The sequence below is a fragment of the Oryzias latipes genome, chromosome 7 (assembly GCF_053564925.1).
Source record: "Oryzias latipes strain Hd-rR chromosome 7, Olatipes_Hd-rR_3.1".
Classification (NCBI taxonomy): domain Eukaryota; kingdom Metazoa; phylum Chordata; class Actinopteri; order Beloniformes; family Adrianichthyidae; genus Oryzias; species Oryzias latipes.
The window spans coordinates 28794598-28813723 of record NC_136243.1 but is presented as its reverse complement, the minus strand read 5'-3'; the positions used below and the strand labels follow the sequence as shown (position 1 = coordinate 28813723).

General features: G+C 37.9%; 1 protein-coding gene across 3 annotated transcripts in view; it reads left to right on the top strand.

Annotated features, from left to right (window-relative positions):
• si:dkey-11f4.7 (piezo-type mechanosensitive ion channel component 2) overlaps nucleotides 1-19126 on the top strand; it is a 39104-nt gene that overhangs the window by 12657 nt on the left and 7321 nt on the right. For all 3 annotated transcript variants that reach the window (XM_078949536.1, XM_078949535.1, XM_078949534.1), the window contains 34 exons: nucleotides 248-346; nucleotides 505-546; nucleotides 636-768; nucleotides 916-1070; nucleotides 2415-2681; nucleotides 2950-3058; nucleotides 3269-3396; nucleotides 3503-3562; nucleotides 4128-4276; nucleotides 4905-5069; nucleotides 5304-5345; nucleotides 6160-6192; nucleotides 6459-6571; nucleotides 6789-6955; nucleotides 7090-7266; nucleotides 8625-8789; nucleotides 9026-9226; nucleotides 9325-9529; nucleotides 10245-10346; nucleotides 10434-10599; nucleotides 12317-12560; nucleotides 12780-12876; nucleotides 13452-13611; nucleotides 14042-14131; nucleotides 14245-14336; nucleotides 14987-15052; nucleotides 15255-15367; nucleotides 15435-15555; nucleotides 15657-15728; nucleotides 15870-16036; nucleotides 16774-16970; nucleotides 17096-17257; nucleotides 17683-17985; nucleotides 18093-18351. In XM_078949536.1, the coding sequence (XP_078805662.1) occupies nucleotides 248-346; nucleotides 505-546; nucleotides 636-768; nucleotides 916-1070; nucleotides 2415-2681; nucleotides 2950-3058; nucleotides 3269-3396; nucleotides 3503-3562; nucleotides 4128-4276; nucleotides 4905-5069; nucleotides 5304-5345; nucleotides 6160-6192; nucleotides 6459-6571; nucleotides 6789-6955; nucleotides 7090-7266; nucleotides 8625-8789; nucleotides 9026-9226; nucleotides 9325-9529; nucleotides 10245-10346; nucleotides 10434-10599; nucleotides 12317-12560; nucleotides 12780-12876; nucleotides 13452-13611; nucleotides 14042-14131; nucleotides 14245-14336; nucleotides 14987-15052; nucleotides 15255-15367; nucleotides 15435-15555; nucleotides 15657-15728; nucleotides 15870-16036; nucleotides 16774-16970; nucleotides 17096-17257; nucleotides 17683-17985; nucleotides 18093-18351 (4821 nt within the window). The remainder of the gene's footprint in view (nucleotides 1-247; nucleotides 347-504; nucleotides 547-635; nucleotides 769-915; nucleotides 1071-2414; nucleotides 2682-2949; nucleotides 3059-3268; nucleotides 3397-3502; nucleotides 3563-4127; nucleotides 4277-4904; nucleotides 5070-5303; nucleotides 5346-6159; nucleotides 6193-6458; nucleotides 6572-6788; nucleotides 6956-7089; nucleotides 7267-8624; nucleotides 8790-9025; nucleotides 9227-9324; nucleotides 9530-10244; nucleotides 10347-10433; nucleotides 10600-12316; nucleotides 12561-12779; nucleotides 12877-13451; nucleotides 13612-14041; nucleotides 14132-14244; nucleotides 14337-14986; nucleotides 15053-15254; nucleotides 15368-15434; nucleotides 15556-15656; nucleotides 15729-15869; nucleotides 16037-16773; nucleotides 16971-17095; nucleotides 17258-17682; nucleotides 17986-18092; nucleotides 18352-19126) is intronic.

The following is a 19126-nucleotide window of genomic DNA, read 5'->3' as shown; positions in this document are numbered from 1 at the left end:
AGCACAATATGAGATTTTTGGATTTCTTTCTCCTGTAAAGATTCTCTGAAATTTAGGTCAGTCGTGAAATGAGCCAGAGAAACTTTTTGTTCACCAAAAACCTCAGTGTTTCATCATTTGGATTTTATGCACTGAACATGTTTTTATGGGCAGATTGAACCCAATTGTCACATAAACAGTTTAATGGTAAACAGTTTTTTTTTTTTTTTACCTATGTGATGCACTTAAATGCTTTGGCGCTTCTCAGGAAATTGCTGATGATGACAAAACTGAGAGTCCATTAGAGAGTCCAGAGGCTCCACCGAGCTTCTCGAGGGTCATCTACATCTCCGGAGACAAGCTAGAGGTGACACACAAATAATTGTAGCCATACAACATCTATTAAAATCTATGCTTTTTTGGTGTTTAAAAACAATCAGCCACAAATGAAGCATTGGCCATTGCTAAAATCAGAAATCTTGCACTGTTGTGTTTCTTTTTATACATTTCAAACCCTTTTTTTAGCTTTTGAGCAGCACAGACGATGAAACCTATGTGCCCGATGAGGTAAGTGAGTATGATAAAATTGTAAAGTCTTTAGAAATTCAAGTTCCTGTTACCAAATGCTTAAAATCTTGTGTGCTTCCTTTTTTCAGGGAGTCATTTTGCCACCTGGGGTTTCCTGGGAAAATATCAAAAGCAAAAGCCTTGGATGTCTCATAGAAGGGGAAGAGTTCATAAGTTGTTACCCTCCGCCCCATTACAGAGACAAAGAGTCACCTTCACACGGTAACTTCTAAACATGTCGCTATCTAAGTGTCATGACCTAAAATGTTACGTTTGATCAAAAAACTGCAAAGTTAACAGAGTTATTCAAAATATTATTGTCTAATTATCTTTGTGTACTTTCATTTGTGTCTATTTTTGACCTGTTAGAGGCAGAAAGGGAAGAAGTAGTAGAAGATGGGAGTGAGGAGATGTCAAAGAGCCTGGCAGACACTTTACCTCCATCCAAAGGCCCCAGTGGTCTGGTTATCTTCGGGAGGCTGTTGCAAAAACACAGCTATGTCAGCGCCCTCATTATCATGATGGTAAAGTACAAATCATTTTTCTAACTCCTTATAATTTTGGTTTGGTTTTGATTCTCTTACAGTGAATACATTCTAAAGATGGTTCTTTACCAACATTAGTGGGTTAAAAGGGGTTCACATTGTTGAAATGTATTAGTATGATTATTGTGACCACCCATAGCAGATACCGGTTTTCCACACCCCCTTAAAAAAACAAAATGACCGGTTTTAGAGAGGCCTTTTATTGTGGCCAGTCTAAGGCACACCTGCACAATAATCATGCTGTCTAATCAACATCTTGATATGGCACACCTCTGCAGTGGGATGGATTATCTCAGCAAAGGAGAAGTGTTCACTATCACAGACATTTATGATATTTAAGAGAAATGTTTCAGATCTTTGAGTTCATCTCATGACAAGCGGGAGCAAAAGCAAAAATGATTTAGGTGTTTATATTTTAGTTCAGTTTAGATCATATAAAAAACAGAAACTGCGAAATTTAGTGGTTTAAATGTTTGACTTTAGCTTTACATTTATGTCTGATTGTAGATCAGTTTCTGCTTTTTCCTGCTGGACTTTAAATATGTAGTTGGAGAGTTAGATAAGCTAATTCTTCTCTAAGAGTTCTGGTACATCGCCTGTCTGTCCTGGGGGAGGATCCCCCCTCATGTGAGCACCCCTGAGGTTTCTTCGTTTTTTCCGGAACCCGTTTTTTTTTAGGAGTTTTTCCTTACCTCGAAGGGGGGTCTAAGGGCAGGGATGCCAGTTTAGTTAAGTCTGTTTAGTTAAAGTTTTAGTATTATCCTATTGAATTCTATGCATTTATGATTCTTTTTGATTGTATGTTTACCTTACAATTACCGGTACGAAGCCCACTGAGACGACTGTTGTTGTGAATTTGGGCTATACAAATAAATAGAATAGAATTGAATTGAATTGCTTTTCTTGTTTCATATTCAGCCCGGGTTTCCAATAATTCGACATGTTTAGTGATTTTTCTCAGAGCAATTGGGACTATAGTTCAGATTATAGTTAAGATTTTGGGCTTTTTAGTAACTTGTTCCACGTTGATTTAACAAATAGAACTTTCTGCTTGTTCTGCCTTTGGTTTCCAGCACTTGGATCACAATTCAAGCACCACTTAATGCATCATTCACCTAAATACTTTTGCACACATTAAAATGAAATGTTTAGACACATTGTTTGCTGATTTATTTTGAACTTTTTACTGTTAATTGATTCATTGTTTTGTTTAACAATTAGCAAGTTTATTGGAAATAAATGATTTTTACAAGTCGGAATTTAATTTTTTAAGAATCACCCAATCATTAATGCCAGAACGTCCTTTGTATTTGCCACTGTCAGGTGTGGAGTATCACCTACAACAACTGGCTGACCTTTGCCCTGCTTGTGTGGTCCTGCATCATTTGGATGATGCGGGACAGGAGGCGTTATGCCATGATGTCTGCCCCCTTCCTTGCTCTCTATGGCACTGTCCTGGTGGTGCTGGGCTTCCTGAGTGGGCTCCGCCTCAGCCGGGCTGAGCTTTATCCCGGTCTGCCCATGACAGTAATAGTGGACTTTGATTTGAACAGCTATCACCCTGCACCCTGTTTGCACTTAGGAGCTAAGGTAAGACATGTATGTAAGGCAATTTTATTTAGATAAGGACTAAATATTTGTTGTTTCGATTTCGGCCATCTACAAATCAAAATTACTTTTACAAGCTATAACAGTTAATTTAGTTGAACAGGTATTATTTAGGGTGTTAATCACAAATAATAACACAAGCCAGAAATATTCTAATGTGATTTCCAAAATTCTCTCAGTAATCCACACTGAAAAATTGATTCTTAAATGTTCTTAAAATTATGCTTTTGTTCATGTGTCTTTGCTTCAGGTCCTCTACAGCTTCAGCTTCTGGGTGACGTTTCGTCAGCAGCTGAAGGAGAGAAAAGAAGAGCAGAATAAAAGAGCAGAATCTCTCGATGAAGTTAAAGTCTTGTCATGTAATTTACATTTTTAATCCCTTTTCTCTAGACTGTGAGACACAAAACATTAAATTATGAAAGTCAGACAGGTTTTCTGAAGCTCTGTCTAATGATTTTCTCCTTTCTTCCTTTTTTCATGAATCCTAATTCTTTTTTTTTAATTCATCACATAGATAACCCTTGATTTGACATTTTTGCTCTTTCTTTTGTTTTTTTTCTCCTTTATAGCAGCTGAGGAGGAGAGTCAGCCATCACCTATTGTGGCCATGCTGATCTCTGGTTTGAAAGGGATGTTGGTGAAGTACTGGATCCTCTTCTGTTGCTCCATGTTCTTTGTGGTCAGCTTCTCTGGAAAGGTATTTCCTGACAAGCCCAAAATTTCATAAATAGAAGGCCAGACAATACCCATGAAATCTGCGAAAATTTTAAATTTACCTAATCTAACTATGTGCTACTTTTCAGGTTGTTGTCTACAAAATCCTCTACATTGTTCTCTTCCTCTTCTGTGTTGTTCTCTACCAGGTTTGTACTATTGATCATTCTGAGCATCAAAAGTCAACTTTTTGAAAATGTGAAAACCGTTTTGCCAATTTGACTAATACTGTGCATTCCTTTATGTTATCATTAGGTAATAAAAGAGAAAAGGACTTTCTGGGAAACATGAATGGGTCAATAAATGTCTGGCAGATGTGCTGTTATGGTTCAAATGTTCCATACCCCTGAAAGCCTATTGCGGTTTTATTTTACACTGAAATTTGTTACATCCTAGGTAAAATCAAACAATTGCGTGGCTGCATTTAGTGCACCAAAAATTTGATACACTTGCATTGGCAACCAAATTTTCAACCAAATATATTAAATATAACTTACAGCACATTTTAATCATCATCAGTTTTTCTTTGCATCATTAAGTTTCTGCTAACCCTTTAGAGAAAACTGGTGTTGGTGCAATAATCCAAAATTGACTTATAGTCAAACTCTGCAAAAAGTCTACATACTTGTGAGAAATCCACAGATGACACGTGAGCAGCTTTTGGTATGTCTTCAATAACAGAAACGTTTGTGGATTTTTTTTGTCTCCCCACAGATTCGTTATGATGTTTGGCGTCGGGTTCTGAAGACATTCTGGGCAGTGGTGGTGGGCTACTCCATGGTGGTGTTGATATTCATCTACATGTACCAGTTCAGAAGTGTGTCTGCACTGTTCAGACAAATAATGGGCATGTCAGAGGAAGGGTGAGTCTTTTTGGCCCTTTCTAAATGTTGACATTTGTCTTGATTTTCTTAAATTCTTCCTTCAAGTCCCACTCCGATCATCTTTTGATGTATTGTAAAAGCGTTCCCAGTGGTCTTTTAACTTTGATTATGCTGTTGTTAGCCAAAATAAAGAGGAAATCTGTCATTTTCTAGAACTTAGTTTTTGCAGAGCAGCAGTAGGACATTAGAAATTACCCTCATCCATAACCAAAAGTTCTCTCTTACACCCGTTCCCACTAGCTTACAGCCCCTTAATCCCCAAACCTAACACTACCGGCGCAACAAAAACGGCGAGCAATACTGCAGTTATTCAGCCGTACAGTTTTGAGGCAGAACGAATGAGGAAAACAAAGACATATGTGGACCTAATCGTCTAAAGTGAATGCATCAGAACGGAGCACTCTTTTTAAACGGCATTCCCTGATTTACAACGATTTGAATAGAGAAATCCTAAAAAATTCAATTTTGAGCTTAATTTTTTAAATATATGTTCTCCATCATGAGACAAATGCTACAAAAACATGTGAAAAACACCAAATAACAGTTTTAATCTGAGTTTGTCATAACAGTCTATCGGTGATTGTGCTTCCTCTTTTCTGGTCTTCAGCCTTCGCGATCTGGGTTTGGAGCGGTACAGCACAGTGGAGCTGTTTGCGCGCATCCTGCTCCCTGCTACATTCCTGCTAGCTTGCATCCTTCAACTTCATTACTTCAACTTAGACTTCTTGGCCTTAACCGACTTGGAGAACGTGCCTGTCCGGGAGAGGTCAAGGTGAGATACGAACTATGTTACTGAATGCTCGATGTTCAATGGGGATAGAAAAAGTAAACAATGCTTCCAAACTTTCATAAGACCAATAAAAAAGAATAAAAACAAAAAATATATATATATATTACAGTTGTCGAAACATTCATGTGATATTTCTTTAAATGTATAAAGCTACTAATTGAACGTTCTTTTTGTGTGCTTGTCTAATCCACCTTTTTCATCCACTGCTCCTGTCAGAGAGGAAGAACTCAGAAGTTCAGTCAATGTCATATCTGACATGTGAGTTTTTCTCATTCTCCTCTTAATATTTTGTTGTATTCAGATTTCAGCTTTGATAAAAAAAAAGATCCTAATTGACTTGAGCAATATTTTTAATTTTTATTCTATTTAATTGACAAAATATTAATTACAAACATTTTACGTTTTTTTTACTTTTTATTTTTTATTAATTTGGGTTTTAAATGAGGAAATTCCTATAATGTGGCATTAATGCTAAGGCGTGATGATAAGTTACATGAACAGAATACTTTTGCGACACCCATAAGTACTTTTATGCAGACATGCATTCTCAAGTCTAATGTCAAATCTGGACTGTAGTGATGTAAGCATATACAGGATGCAATATTGAGGTTTTTCACTTCTGGATGTTCTGTTTTGGGGCTTTTTGAAGCGGTCTGAATTGATCTCTGATGTTGAGGAATTTCTCAGCTTGTTTAGGAGTTATATTGTTATAGTTTTGACAAAGGGAAAGTCACATGGTCATCAAAAGCCTCCTCAGTATGGAAGGTTTCTGATCCAAATATAAAAGTCACAAATTTTCACATTCAAGTTTTTTAGTGGAATGAATGTTTTTTAAAGTGTTCCAGTTATTCTGAATTGCTTCTACCAGGACTTTGTGTGTACGTGTGGCCACAATGAAGCATAGTCAGTAAGGATAATTGAAATTCATTTTGAGTGTTTTATTTAAAAAAAAATGTTTCCAGCCATTAGAAAATTATAAGATTAAATTACTCTTTATTGTATAGTCATCTAAGCAATAGATTAAACAATTCATTACTGTCTATTTACTGATATTCTCTGATTTCTATCTTAGCATAAAAGAAAACATTGAGAAGTTTCAGCAAAAGTAAGTCCCTTTTTCTGAATTTCTCAGCACTTTGCATTTATTTAATATTTTGAATAATGGTTTAAATAAATATTTTGAAAAAACAATTAAAAAACAAACAGTATTGATTATTCAAGATCCCCCTATCATTCAGAATTCATAATAATTTCTTATACAAATTTATGCAAAACCATTGTTTGTTATAAACTCATTCTTGAAGCACTAAAATGAAAAAGAACAGGAGCTGCATGTCCCTCAAACATCAGGGATGTTGTGTAACTTGACAGGCTGGTGAAGGAGCAGATGGGAAGTGGAAAAAGTCAGGAAACTCTTGACAGTATTGAGCTGCAAACTTCATCTGAGAAAGGAGCTGAGGAGCAGGAGGAGCCACAATCAGAGGGTAAATGCTGTCTGGACTCTGTCAGTGAGCTTTAACACTTAATTATGACTTTCATGCTAACTTTTTATCAGAGATTCAAAATATAATCATTCAAAAATGTCCTTTATGTTTGATTATATTTATTTTATCCCTCAGTTTACATATCCGTTTCTTTTTTCCACCACCTGTATCGAATCTGAAATTTCCCTTCTTATGTTATTACCATTTTTTCCTATAGAAATCAGTCCTGAGGACAAGTGGATTGTGATTGTGGACCGAGCGAGCCTGCTTCTTATTCAGACCATCTCTGGTCTTCAGAAAACCCAGGAGCTGTGCTGGAGACTGATGGAGCTTCACAGCCTCAAAATAGTCTCCTCTGGCATCATCTGGGTTTCTCTGCAGGAGGTGGAACATTTGATATGTATTTCTGTAGGAAAAGAGAATAGTACAGTTTGGAGCATTTAAAGTGAAAAAGAAATCTTTGATGACAGAAAAAATATTACTGTCTGTGACTAATAGAAAACAACTGTTGTTTCCAGGTTTCACTCATGAACTTCCTTTTTCTGGCTCTTTGGGTGTTTGCACTCCCGTTCCCCAAGCTACGACCTTTAGCATCCAGCATTTCTGCAGTGTGGGCCTGCGTCATGGTGGTTTGCAAGATGTTTTACCAGCTCAAAGTCATCAAACCTCTTGATTACTCCTCCAACTGCACTGCTGTGAGTCCAATTGATTCACTTCATGTTTTTTTTTCTTATTTTTGTGTTAGTGCAACTAGTACATTTACTCTGTGTGTAAATCAGAGTGACTCAAGTGGAACAGTGAGGTTACAGGGAGCAGAGGTGAAAAGGGTGAAGGACTATAAGAACTTAGGGTAACCCACATACACCTGGCACCCGCCACCAAGAACTTAAAGCCTGAATACAAACACAAGAACCAAATATATTCTTGATGTTACTTTATTTACTATATAGCCTAAATAAAATGTTCATGAATTCACAATTATGATATACTATGTAAGTTAGTTCACTCTAAATATGCATCTCTTTTTTTTTAAAGACTGGCTGCTCCTGATAAAAATAACCACATTTTGTTTTTTATTTTTTTGAGCTAATCTCGACCCTGACGTGAACTATGAAATAAATACTTCTGGTAATTTCCACAGGCTTCATGAATGGACGTCAGTGGAAAGTAAAGGACATATTCTACTGATGCTACTCGCACTCAGGTGGTGATCAGTTGGCAACTCATCTCCCAGGAGTCTCGGATTTGATTTCACGATTAACATAAGGAGTTGTAGATCTGTGAGTCAGTCTGGGAGTTTAAGTCTGTCAGGTCATGCCCAGCCTGCTCCCATTTGAAAAAGCTCCTCTGAGCAGTGATGCTCAAAATCATTTTTCCACACAAAGCCATTTTGAAGGGTAAAAAGCCCTTTGTTTCTGGAGATAAGCACTATATTTAGGTCAGTACTTTGAGCTTAAAATTGCCTCCCACATCAATATCAAATCAGCAAAAGTTAGGTTGTGATCCATGTTCAATTTTCACAAACTCTGAGGAAAATTGTGTTTTTGGTGTTATTATCATGTTCTTGTGGCATTTTTCTGATTATGGAGGACATTTAAAAAGAAAATTAAGCTCAAAATTACATTTCTGTGAATCAGGAGCAGACAAAAAATGTCGCTCCCTCAATGTGGAGGGGAAGGGGGGGTGGGGGGTGATCCACGCCAACAGTCTGCCGACACCTCAGAGGCAAAGTGCTAATGAATTAATGCTGCTCTGCAGAGACTATATTCTACAAAAAAATGAAAAGACCACTGGGAACACTTTAAAAATAGCTCAAAAGACGATTTGAGTGAGTCTTTAAAGTCTACTCTCAACCATCTAGTGGACAAATCTTTGGCCAACACGTGTGGGATTTAAATTTGGTGTATGGTGTGTGGTCAATAGAGGTTTCTGGTTTCAAGAAGTCCCCACAATGTTCATGTTTAACATTCCTAGTTTGTCTTTTTCCTCCAAAACAAGTAAACCAGCATACAGAATTTCCCTGTCATTCAATCATTTACTTTTTGTGTTTCAGAGTTTGATGTCTTCTAACAACTCTGGAGTGGATGGCGAAATGGAGGTGATGGGAAACATAGCTGAGCTGCTCAGGAGGTCGATTCTCTACATTGAGCCTGTTGATCCAGTTTACTGGTGTGGGGCGCTACGCAAGTGTGAGGGGAGGATCCTCCCCTGCCTGAGGGTGAGGTGGCAGAAGACAAAAATTGTTAATGAAAAAAACAAAAATTGAAAACATTGTGTGTATCATAGAATCTTCACATCCAGACCTCACTGTTGCTAACTGTAGTTTTAGTTTAAGGGCTGTGAATAAACAATTTACAAATATTTACCTTCTTATATAATGACGCAATCCTCTACATTAGAACATGTATGTATGCATACAGACACATCATGGATGCTTTTCTTTCTGTGTTTTAGAACCATCTGATGGTCCTGGGTTTGCTTGTTTTCGAGGCCACTGTTCATCGGCACCAACTCTATTTCCGCCTGCACAATGACCTGAAGCCTCCACCCTTCAGCATCATCTTCAAAGGCATCACAAGGCAGCATCTTGACCATGGCGTGCTGCCCTGCATCAAATACTTCATCAACTTCTTTTTTTACAAATTTGGACTTGAGGTACTTTTAAAAACAAAGAGTGTTGTGTTTTATGTTTACATCTATAATGGTGTGTTCATGCCCATCTGAATTCTTCTTGTGTTTACTCACTGTTTCAGATCAGTTTAATTGTGGCAGTGAATGTGATTGGTCAGAGGATGGATTTCTATGCCCTGCTGCACTCCTGTGCTTTAATGGCAGTCCTGTCCCGACGACGCAGGAAATCTATCGGGGAGGTGTGGCCTAAATACTGCTGCTTCACAGCTGGGCTCATGGTGCTGCAGTACTTGCTCTGCATCGGCATCCCGCCGGCTTTTTGTGTTGGTATGGAGAATTTATAGGGTTTTCTGCCTTACACATGAACAAACATTCATTCACATCCCTTAACTTAGTACTTGATTTTGATAGGAAAGATAATTGTCTTAAATTCTGCTTTTTTCCCCTGATTCTACCATCAAAGTCAAAATACTGACAGAAGTTTGACTGTATTAAAAATACGCTGAATTTCAGTTGGCAGAGAAAGATAAATCTGAGGTTTGAGATTAAGTTTGAAATGATTACTAATTGTAACATGTTTTTTAAACTTCTGAATCTATCCTGGCATTTTTAGACTTCATATTTAAATATACTTTTTTTCTTCTTTAATTTTAACATTACTATTAGGAGACTAAGAAAGAAAGCACGTATAGATTCTTAGATTCAATTTTTAGGTTTACCAATTTTTACGGCATTCCTTCCAGAAATGTAATTTTACTTTCAGGTTCTTTCTCCACAAGTCTGATTGTGCTTTTAAAACTTGTGCAAGATATCTGCCATTAATGACATGCTTCAAATAACTAGGGGTTGTCAAAATTCTGTCCAGGACAGAAAAGAAATGTTGTGAAAAAGGTACCAAATCAAATTAAATCAAAACATAATCACTTTTGTTTGACTATGAACTTAAAAAAAACAATAACATCGTGTTGCGTTTTATGAAAAATAGCATCTTTATTGCAAAAACGAAAAAAACTATTTTTAGTTGATGTGTATTTTTTCACAGACTATCCCTGGAGAACTGCAGTGAAACCCTTGACCTCTAATGTTATAAAGTGGTTTTATCTGCCTGACTTTGCCATGAGACCCAACCCATCATTCATTTTCTGTAAGTTTGTCTTCCTTTCCTGTCATTTGTGCAAAAACTCTGTGTTCCAAACTCAACACTGTCTGCCGTCTGCCCTGCTCCCTGCAGATGATCACCTCCTGCTGCTCTGCTCATCTCTGCAGTGGCAGGTATTCGTGGAGGAGAACCGAGCGGCAGTGCGGCTGCTGGCTGGTGACAATGTGGAGATCAGCCGCAGCTTGGACCCTTGTTCCTTCAACCAGTTCATACCAGTTGACAACTTCCTTCATTGCAGGTCAGAAATGCAACACTGAGTTATTTTAGGTTCTGTTTTCACTCAGTTTACTTTTCAAATCAAGTTTCACCAAACCAATCCTTTAAATATTTACATCTGTTGGTGATGTGTGTGAGTATATGTATGGATTAACTATGATTTACTTGGGGATGACATAATAGTCATGTGAGGATAATGTGTTTGCCTTGATGTCCTGGAATCATTTCACTCTTGAATAAACTTTATGCTGCCAATTATAGATTTTGCTGACACTGTATAGATTTCTTCTAAGGCAGACCGTGCAGCTCTCAGCGCTTTGTGTAATAGACTCTCTTGCTCTCTTTTGTTCACACAAGCGCAGAATTTCTTTCAGTTCATTTTAAACCACAGTTTCAGTTTTTTCCCCCAGATTCAATGCAATTAAAAAAATATTCCATATGCTTTCATATCAAAATATTTTATTTTATTTTATTTTATGAAAATAGATTGTGTTATTTTTCAGGCCGTGTCATACCAAAGACTCTTAAAAATTGGACGTAGTGGCTCACTGCTGGGCACTCAGGATAAAGGGGTTGGATTGGGGGGTCAAATGCAGAGAAAAGGTTTTTACACCTAGGTGTGTAACAGCTAATGGGACTTTAATTTAAACTTTCAGAAAAGAACGGTAGCCACCTGGAAAAAACATTATGGCGGCTGATATTCAAGATGGACGCCATTTCCACTTAAGAAATTGTATTTTCCTCATGCATATTGTGCAGATCAGCTTCATATTATTACTACGGGTAGGAAATGTTGAAATATGGAGATATTAGGAAGGGTAAACGTTTTAAGAAATGGACAAATGAAAGTAAATTCCATGTCTATGATGTAAATTAAATCAACAGTTATCTGGAACTTGGATTGGTGTGCAAAAACTCACATTTTGCTTGTTGTATAGGAAAATGAAAAGGAAAACAGTTTAGCTCGTCCGCATGGTTAGTCTGACGTTACAAATCTCAGTAGCTTCAAGTATTTGACTTAGCTCCTATAGGACTTATAAATCTGGCCCTTTTTTCTGCTGCAGACTTTGAATTTGGACATTAATCTGCTTCATTTTACTTTTAGTTGCTTTTCTTTGATCTTTGAAATTTTTCAATTGAAAGGAAGCATACCTGAAGGTTTTGATGCACATATTTGTAATTTAACTTTAATTTTTGTTATTTAATTTTAAAAACTTTTAAGCAGACAAACAGGAAAAATGTATTAAATGCGCATTTTGAAGTTTACCCATGTAAATTCTCAATAGGAAATAATCCAAACTCCATCACGTTTTCAAGCCGATCTGCTCAAAGTGCTGTTAGTTAAACCAGAGGTGGAGGGTCAGAACCTAAGAGGCTGCTTTGTGGTTATTTCAGAAGCATTAAAGGTTTGACTCGGATCATTGATTTAAACTGTGTTGTGAAATGCACAAAAGCTGTTCTGGCAAACTGAAATTGCTGGATAAGCACTCAAGGGCAAATTCCACATCCATGAGCAGTTGTTTATGATCTTTTATTTCGCCGGACACGGTGAGTCTTCATCATGTTGCCATCTTGCTGTCAACAGAAAATCCACTCATCCATTAGTCGAAGCCACTTTAAAGATTCGCAGGGGGCTGAAAAGGGATCACGGGTTCATCACAACTATGACATGGGGAGACACAAAACAGCTCAAAGTCACACTTAAATTACCTTATGATGTGGTTCTGTTCCGTTTTCAGGTGCTACCTTGATATGGTCAAGGTGTTTGTCTTCAGCTACTTCTTCTGGCTGGTGCTCTGTCTCATCTTCATCACTGGCACCACGCGGATCAACATCTTCTGCCTTGGTTACCTGGTGGCCTGTTTTTATTTCATGCTGTTTGGCAGCAGTGTGCTAATGCAGCCGGTCAGATACATCCTTCGATTGTGGGACTGGCTCATCGGCTATACCTGCTTTGTGATTGCCATGAAGAACCTACTGTCTGTAAGTGACCGTGGAGAAAAGGTCCAGATGATGTGCTGTTGTTTGAGCAAATTTATTTCTGTGAAATGCAGTTTTGCTGCATTATGTGTCACCTCAGCTGATGTATACAGCCTATCCTCTTTTTTTCTGTTACACACAAATACAGAGGAAAGTGTAGATTCTGTGTCGGTGACCAATTTTAACTTTGTGAACTGCTGACTTGTCTTTTACATTTCAAAGCTTGGCTCCTGTGGATACCTGGACAGCCTGTTGAAAAACAGCTGCTGGTTAATTCAGGCTTTCAGCATGTTCTGCACCATCAAAGGCTATGATGTCCGTGAGTGTTTCCAAGATTTTCACAGTTTGCTTTATGTTTGCAAGTGCAGAAAAGTTTAAAGAATAAAATACAAAAATATAATATATGGTTAAAGTAGACAAGGTTCTCTTTGTTTAAATTACTTAAATGTTGATGTAAATAAATAAGGTTTTTTTTCATTTCACATTGCTTTTTTTCTATTTTTCAATTTTCATAAATAGATATACACTATAAATTAAGGAGATTGCATTATGTTCTTTGGATGCAGATCTATTATAAAACATACCAGATCTACAATGAAGTTAATGAGTGCAGGAATAACAATATATACTGTCTCACTTTATTTTAAAAATAAACAAAGACATTTCAATGACTGTAGTTAAAATCAGTGATAAATCTTTTTTGTTTTTGAATTTAGAGAAAAATAAATAAAAAACAAAACCTTCTAGGTTAGGTATATTTTGTAAAAAATAATTTAGAAAAAAAGCAAACTACAAGTTTTTGCATCCAAAATGAGAACAATAACGACATACACATACCAGTATTTGTGGACTCCTCACAATTTCCTGAGGAGAAACATTTGGTTTGCTTCTCAGCGGAGCCTGATGATGAGTGTGAGCTGCCAGAGGGGGAGGCCGGCATTGTCTGGGATGCGATCTGTTTCACTGTCCTCCTGGTCCAAAGGAGAGCATTCCTCAGCTACTACTTCCTCTATGTGGTGTCAGAACTAAAGTCTTCTAAGATTCTGGCCTCCAGGTTTGTGATCCATTAGAACAGCCAATTAGACATTGTGGAGCACCGTACATGATTTCCTTACATTTCCTTTCAGTTAACAATTGCAGATGTATGCAATGTAAATGTAACTTTTCTTATGAACTCTTTCAGGTTTTTTTTTTTAATTAATTGTATTTTAAATAAAATGTCAACATCAGTAACAAATAATTACCTTTGAATGTCCTTTTTCTTCTGCCTGCTTCTCCTCACCTAAGCAGAACTTTGGAAATTTTATATTTTATGATATTTCATGATATTTGTCTCTTGTGCTTTTCTTTTAATCAGATCATCTAATTTAATTATGCACACACCTTAACTCTTTCGGTCACAAAATGTTTTGTAAAGACAAGTAAAACACCAAAAACTAAAGGAGAATGGATGCTTAAATGTATGTTCATTTCTCTGTGTTTAGGGGCGCGGAACTGTTTGAAGCCAAAGTGAAGAAACAGATAGCAGCTCGATTGGAGATGGAGAAGAAATCTGTTGAGACTCTGAAGAGACAGTAAGACAGTAAACAAAGGTTGAATCAATTTATGGATTCACTTTATGTTGATGATCTGCATATATCTACTTTTTAGCAGTGTGTGATGAAGCCTCTCGATCTTTTTTCTTTAGGATGGAGAAGATTAAATCCAAACAGAAGGGTCAACCGACTGCCACTACTAAAGCAGGAACTCCAGCACATCAGGCGGAGCAGATGACACTTGGTAAAATAAAGTATTTAATGTCAGCAAGCAAAACATGAGCGCCATCAGGGAACGGTGAAATCATCTCCTTTTAAATTTTTGTGTTTTACTCTGCAGCACTCGAAAAATGGATTCACATTCACTCATATAGTTGCCTCTCTGACCCATTTACAGTCCTAAACAGTTGAAAGTGTTCATGCAGAGAAGAGTTTAAAAAAGAGGAGCAGCTGGAATCTTATATTCAGCATTTTAAAAATTTAAAAAGCAACTACTGCTCAACATGCCTAAAATATTTGTAGACAATAAACTTGTAATTCATTTATACACTTAATATAAAACACATACACTTTTTATTTGGGTACAGATTCCTTTGTTTAATTATTAAAATACATTCATGCTCGATGCTTAAAGATTTTTACTGAACTTCTCAGGTAAGTAATAGTAATTAGTTTTAAAACCCAAAAGCATTATAAAAGTCAAAAAGATGAATGGATGAATAGTTCTTAACAATTTTCCACCAAAAAGCTTAAAGTTTGAAAAAGCAGAATTGTTTTTTGTAGACACCATACACCTCCTAGTAGTAACAAGTTTGTTTCTCATCAGAGCTCATCAATCGCGAAGTTAGTTTGAAGATTTTTAAGAAATAAACTGAATAAACTTCTGTTTCCCAGATAAAGATGAAAAGGCAAAGAAAGATGCAGGAAAATGGTGGAAGCCTTGGGTTTCTCAGCCTGGAGGTAAGCTGTTTTTGATTGCTTGTTTACTAAATTCTTTCTGCCAGACCTAAAAAGTTTTCATTAAAAGCAAACACTGAATTATCATTTTATTTAATTTTTTTTTAATGATTGTTGCTGTGCAGAAGTTGTGGATCAGCTTTCATTTAGGGGAGCATATTGGTTACAGTGTGGATCACCAGTAGTTTCTGACTCTTTCACACAGTGGAAAACAATTGTGGCTACCACTTATTTGAGAGTGACAGTGAAGAAGAAGAGGAAGAAACTACAGAGAAGAAAGAAGAGGAAGAACCACCAAAGAAGAAATCTGCTTTCCAGGTACGGAGATATAAAAAACGTCTTTAAAAGAGTTCTGTGAGTCACATATCCAACTCTCCTGCTGCAGCTGGCCTACAACGCCTGGGTCACCAGCTCTAAAAGTGCCCTGAAGGATCTGAGGAAGGAGAAAAAAAAACAAAAGAAAGAAGAGAGAAAGAGAGCAAAGAGAGAGCTGCAGAGGCAGCAGGGTAAGAAACAGCAAATATTTACAGCAGCTTCCTATCTGCATCTGCAGCCAGTTATCAGGTTCATATAAATCAAAGTGACAACAAAATCTTTTATCACCAAGGAATTGAAAGAGCTGACTCTAGCGAGGATGAACTGGAGGAAAGCACTGTTGGGTTGGAGGAAGAGGGAAAAGGTAAAAACACAAATGAATTAGTCTTTGCAGGTGTAAACCTAATAAAGATTAAATGAAATAGAAAGTACATAGTTTGATTTATTCAAACAAGCAGACATAGAATGCATATCATTTACCTGTTTGTGTGTCTTTTTCTGACAGAAAACATTGTGCAACGTATCATTAACACTGTAAAGTTCGGCTGGGTGTTTCTTCAGTCTCTACTCGATGACCTGACGGACGGTTTGAACTCTTTCTGCAAAGACAACCTGGATATTTCCAAAGTTCTGCGCTTTGAGCGAGCGTTACTCCACCAGCAGCAAAAGAAGGTGAGGATAAAAAAGCCATGAAAACGATTGACGATCAGTGATTTGCGCACTCTTTAAAAGCACAGAAACCATTAAAAGAGCTATGTGTGAGTCCTCCAAGGCCGGTTATAGGCATGGGCAATGCCCCCCCCCCCCCCCCCCCCAAATGCTAATAAACTGGCATATAAAACAAAAAGGAAAGTAAAATTATTTTTTTGGGCTGGAAGTGTAAATCAATAGCAGCGTTTGGGATCTTTTATTTTCGGCACGTCGAAAAACAATGAGTTGGGCTCACCCAAAGCGTCAGTATGTGACGTGGGGGGGAGGCTTCCTACCCCTGCGTCCATACATGACAAGGTAAGGTGAGAACGTGTAGAAAAAAACAAAAAGATAAGATAAAAGACAAAAAAAAGTAAGGATTGACAGACAGACAGACAGATGAACAAATAGACAGAAATATAAAGAAAAAAAAAGAAATGCAGCTTCAACAAGGCACAAACCAGTGTCCTGCTTGTGCCTGTCCCAAGCCCGGTAAATGCAAGGGAAGTGTACATTCAACATAAAGCCTGTAAGACATATCAAATAGATCAAAGGAGAACAAACTGATATAATGATAGGATGGGTTTTTATGACATTATATGACTACCCAAACTCTCATCACACCCAGACTTGCCACCCCTGATATTCTACCAGCATCCCATAGTGGTACTTCTGAGAGAAGTATTTACCTTTTTTAAAACCTCTCCTTGGTTCTGCAGGGCAAAGAAGTCAGTCAGGAGAGTGTGAAGCAGTTTTATGAAAATTGGATATCCCGTCAGAACACCATGTGTTCCCTGGATGGTCTGGATACCCCAGCACCTCCCTGTTCTCCACCTGGTGCCTCCTCTTCACAACATGCCTATGCTAGGCTCAAGAGTCAAGCCTCCAAAATGTCCTGGGGGAGTAGCTTTTCCAGGTATTGAATAATGAAGCAAAGCCTAAACTAGACTGAGTTCATGGTGGATACTCCCTCTTATGTTTGTTTGGTTGTATTGATTTTTTTCTCATTTGTACCACTCTCTCCCTCCCGCTCACATTCAGCTGTATGACAGATGAGACCTTGCTGGTTTCACGGCAGCCAACACAGGAGGAGCTGGATGAACCTCCTGATGCTCCCCCCTCTGGAAACCAGCTCAGACGAAGGCTCCTGAAAGAGGCAAAGATTGAGCTGACCTCCTTTGAGGCAGATGAACTGTCACAAAGGTGAAGGACCAGAGTATTTGGAAGTTTAGGGTTTAGGTTAGGGTTAGGAAAGTATCCATCAATGGGGGAACTCTTAAGGGGTTTAGTTTAACTCTGTCATTCAAATCTTAACTGTCAACATGAGTGTTTTAAACTGCAAAGCAAGAAGACAACTTTTTGGCACAACATTTTGCTCTTTTCTGAATTTTGGTCAGATTGTTATAGGTAGATGTATTCATAAACCTTCCAAGAAATGGACAATCTAAAAGGCACTGTAATCACAAAAGGTGTCATTTGTAATGAGGTTTTTAAAATTCCTTTTGTTTATTTCTTTGAGCAAATTTACAAGTTTTAAATGTATTCATGCTCAGATATCAAGCACTGCTGTAAAGTCTGACTATTTTATTGCATGGATTTTAAAACTTTTAATTACATTTCTTTCCAAGCCTTGAAGAAGATGCCTGTTCAGCTGAAGAGGATGACAGAGAAGATGTAGAAGATGACAGGAAATCTGAGCGGGATGCTGAAGAAGAGGAACATAACCTACAAGAGCAATCACAGTTGGAAAGTGATGAGCAGGATGACACATTACAGCCTGCAGAGACTGATAAATCCTACAAATATGCAGACTGCGGCTCAGTGGATCACAGAGAAAGTGATGGAGAGAGAAGCATTGAACTCTCAGAGTCTTCCAGACCTTTAAGTCAGGAAACGAGGAACCTCACTGCCAGCGAGCTGCTGCTCAACAAGTTAGTAGACCCTGCAAACATTTGAAAACAAGGTCGGAACATTTACCTGTAAAAATGTGTAACCCAATTTTTGTTTGACTCCCTCCCCCTGTCTGTTCTAAATGAAGTATGTTTGAAAATGAGGAGATCTCAGCGTCAGATAAGTTTTTTGTGACGTTGCCGAGGCCGTTGAAGCTGCTATTTGCCCTCTACAACACCATGGTGTCAAAGTCAGAGATGCTCTGCTACTTTGTCATCATCCTCAACCACATTGTGTCAGCGTCGTTCCTCTCCCTCATCCTGCCGGTCCTCATATTCCTCTGGGCCATGTTGTCTGTCCCCCGGCCAACTAAGCGCTTCTGGATGACAGCTATAATCTACACAGAGGTAGGTTTTCTAACTCCTGCTAAAATATTTTACTCTCTTCCTCTGAGTAGCTAAGTGATTATTGTTTATGAAACCATAAACATAAAATACATTTGACGGATTACGTCCCCCCATTACATTTTGCACGGTGAAAATAAAGCATGAGCTGAGGAGGACATACCTTCCCCTTGTCAATAGAGTTCCGAAAACAACAAATGGGCGAGATAAAGCAAAGTATGATGCTCTTGGTTGACCCGCCTGCTAATTAAAAGTCTTGCACCTAAAATCCACATTTTTGAGTTTTAATGAAATCAAATCAGCAGATTAAAAAAAATTACTCCCTCAGAATCTTCATGAATAGTAAATAAAGATTTAGACAGAATGCACATAGGTTTATTGTGGGTGGAAAAATGGACTTAAAGATGTTTGCTCCCTTGTGCAATCCGTCTCCAGTGGTCTTTGAAGGAACTGCAACATTTGGTCATTACTGGCTTGCATCAGAATTTCGTACAGAAGATGGGGGGCTTGGTGTAAACCTAAGTTTTTGAAAAAAAATCCCATTCATTTATCCATTAACCCGCTGAATCATTTTTGGGATCACAGGGTTGATTGGGCCTGTCCTGGCTACTTGGGCGAAGGCGAGGTACACCCTGGACAGATTGCCAGTCTAGCGCAGGGCACAAAATCACACATCCACATCTATGAAGACTTTAGAGTAATCAATTAACCTTTGAAGCATCTTTTTAGACTGTGGGAGGAAGCTGAAGTTCCCAGAAAAACCCACGTATGCACAAAG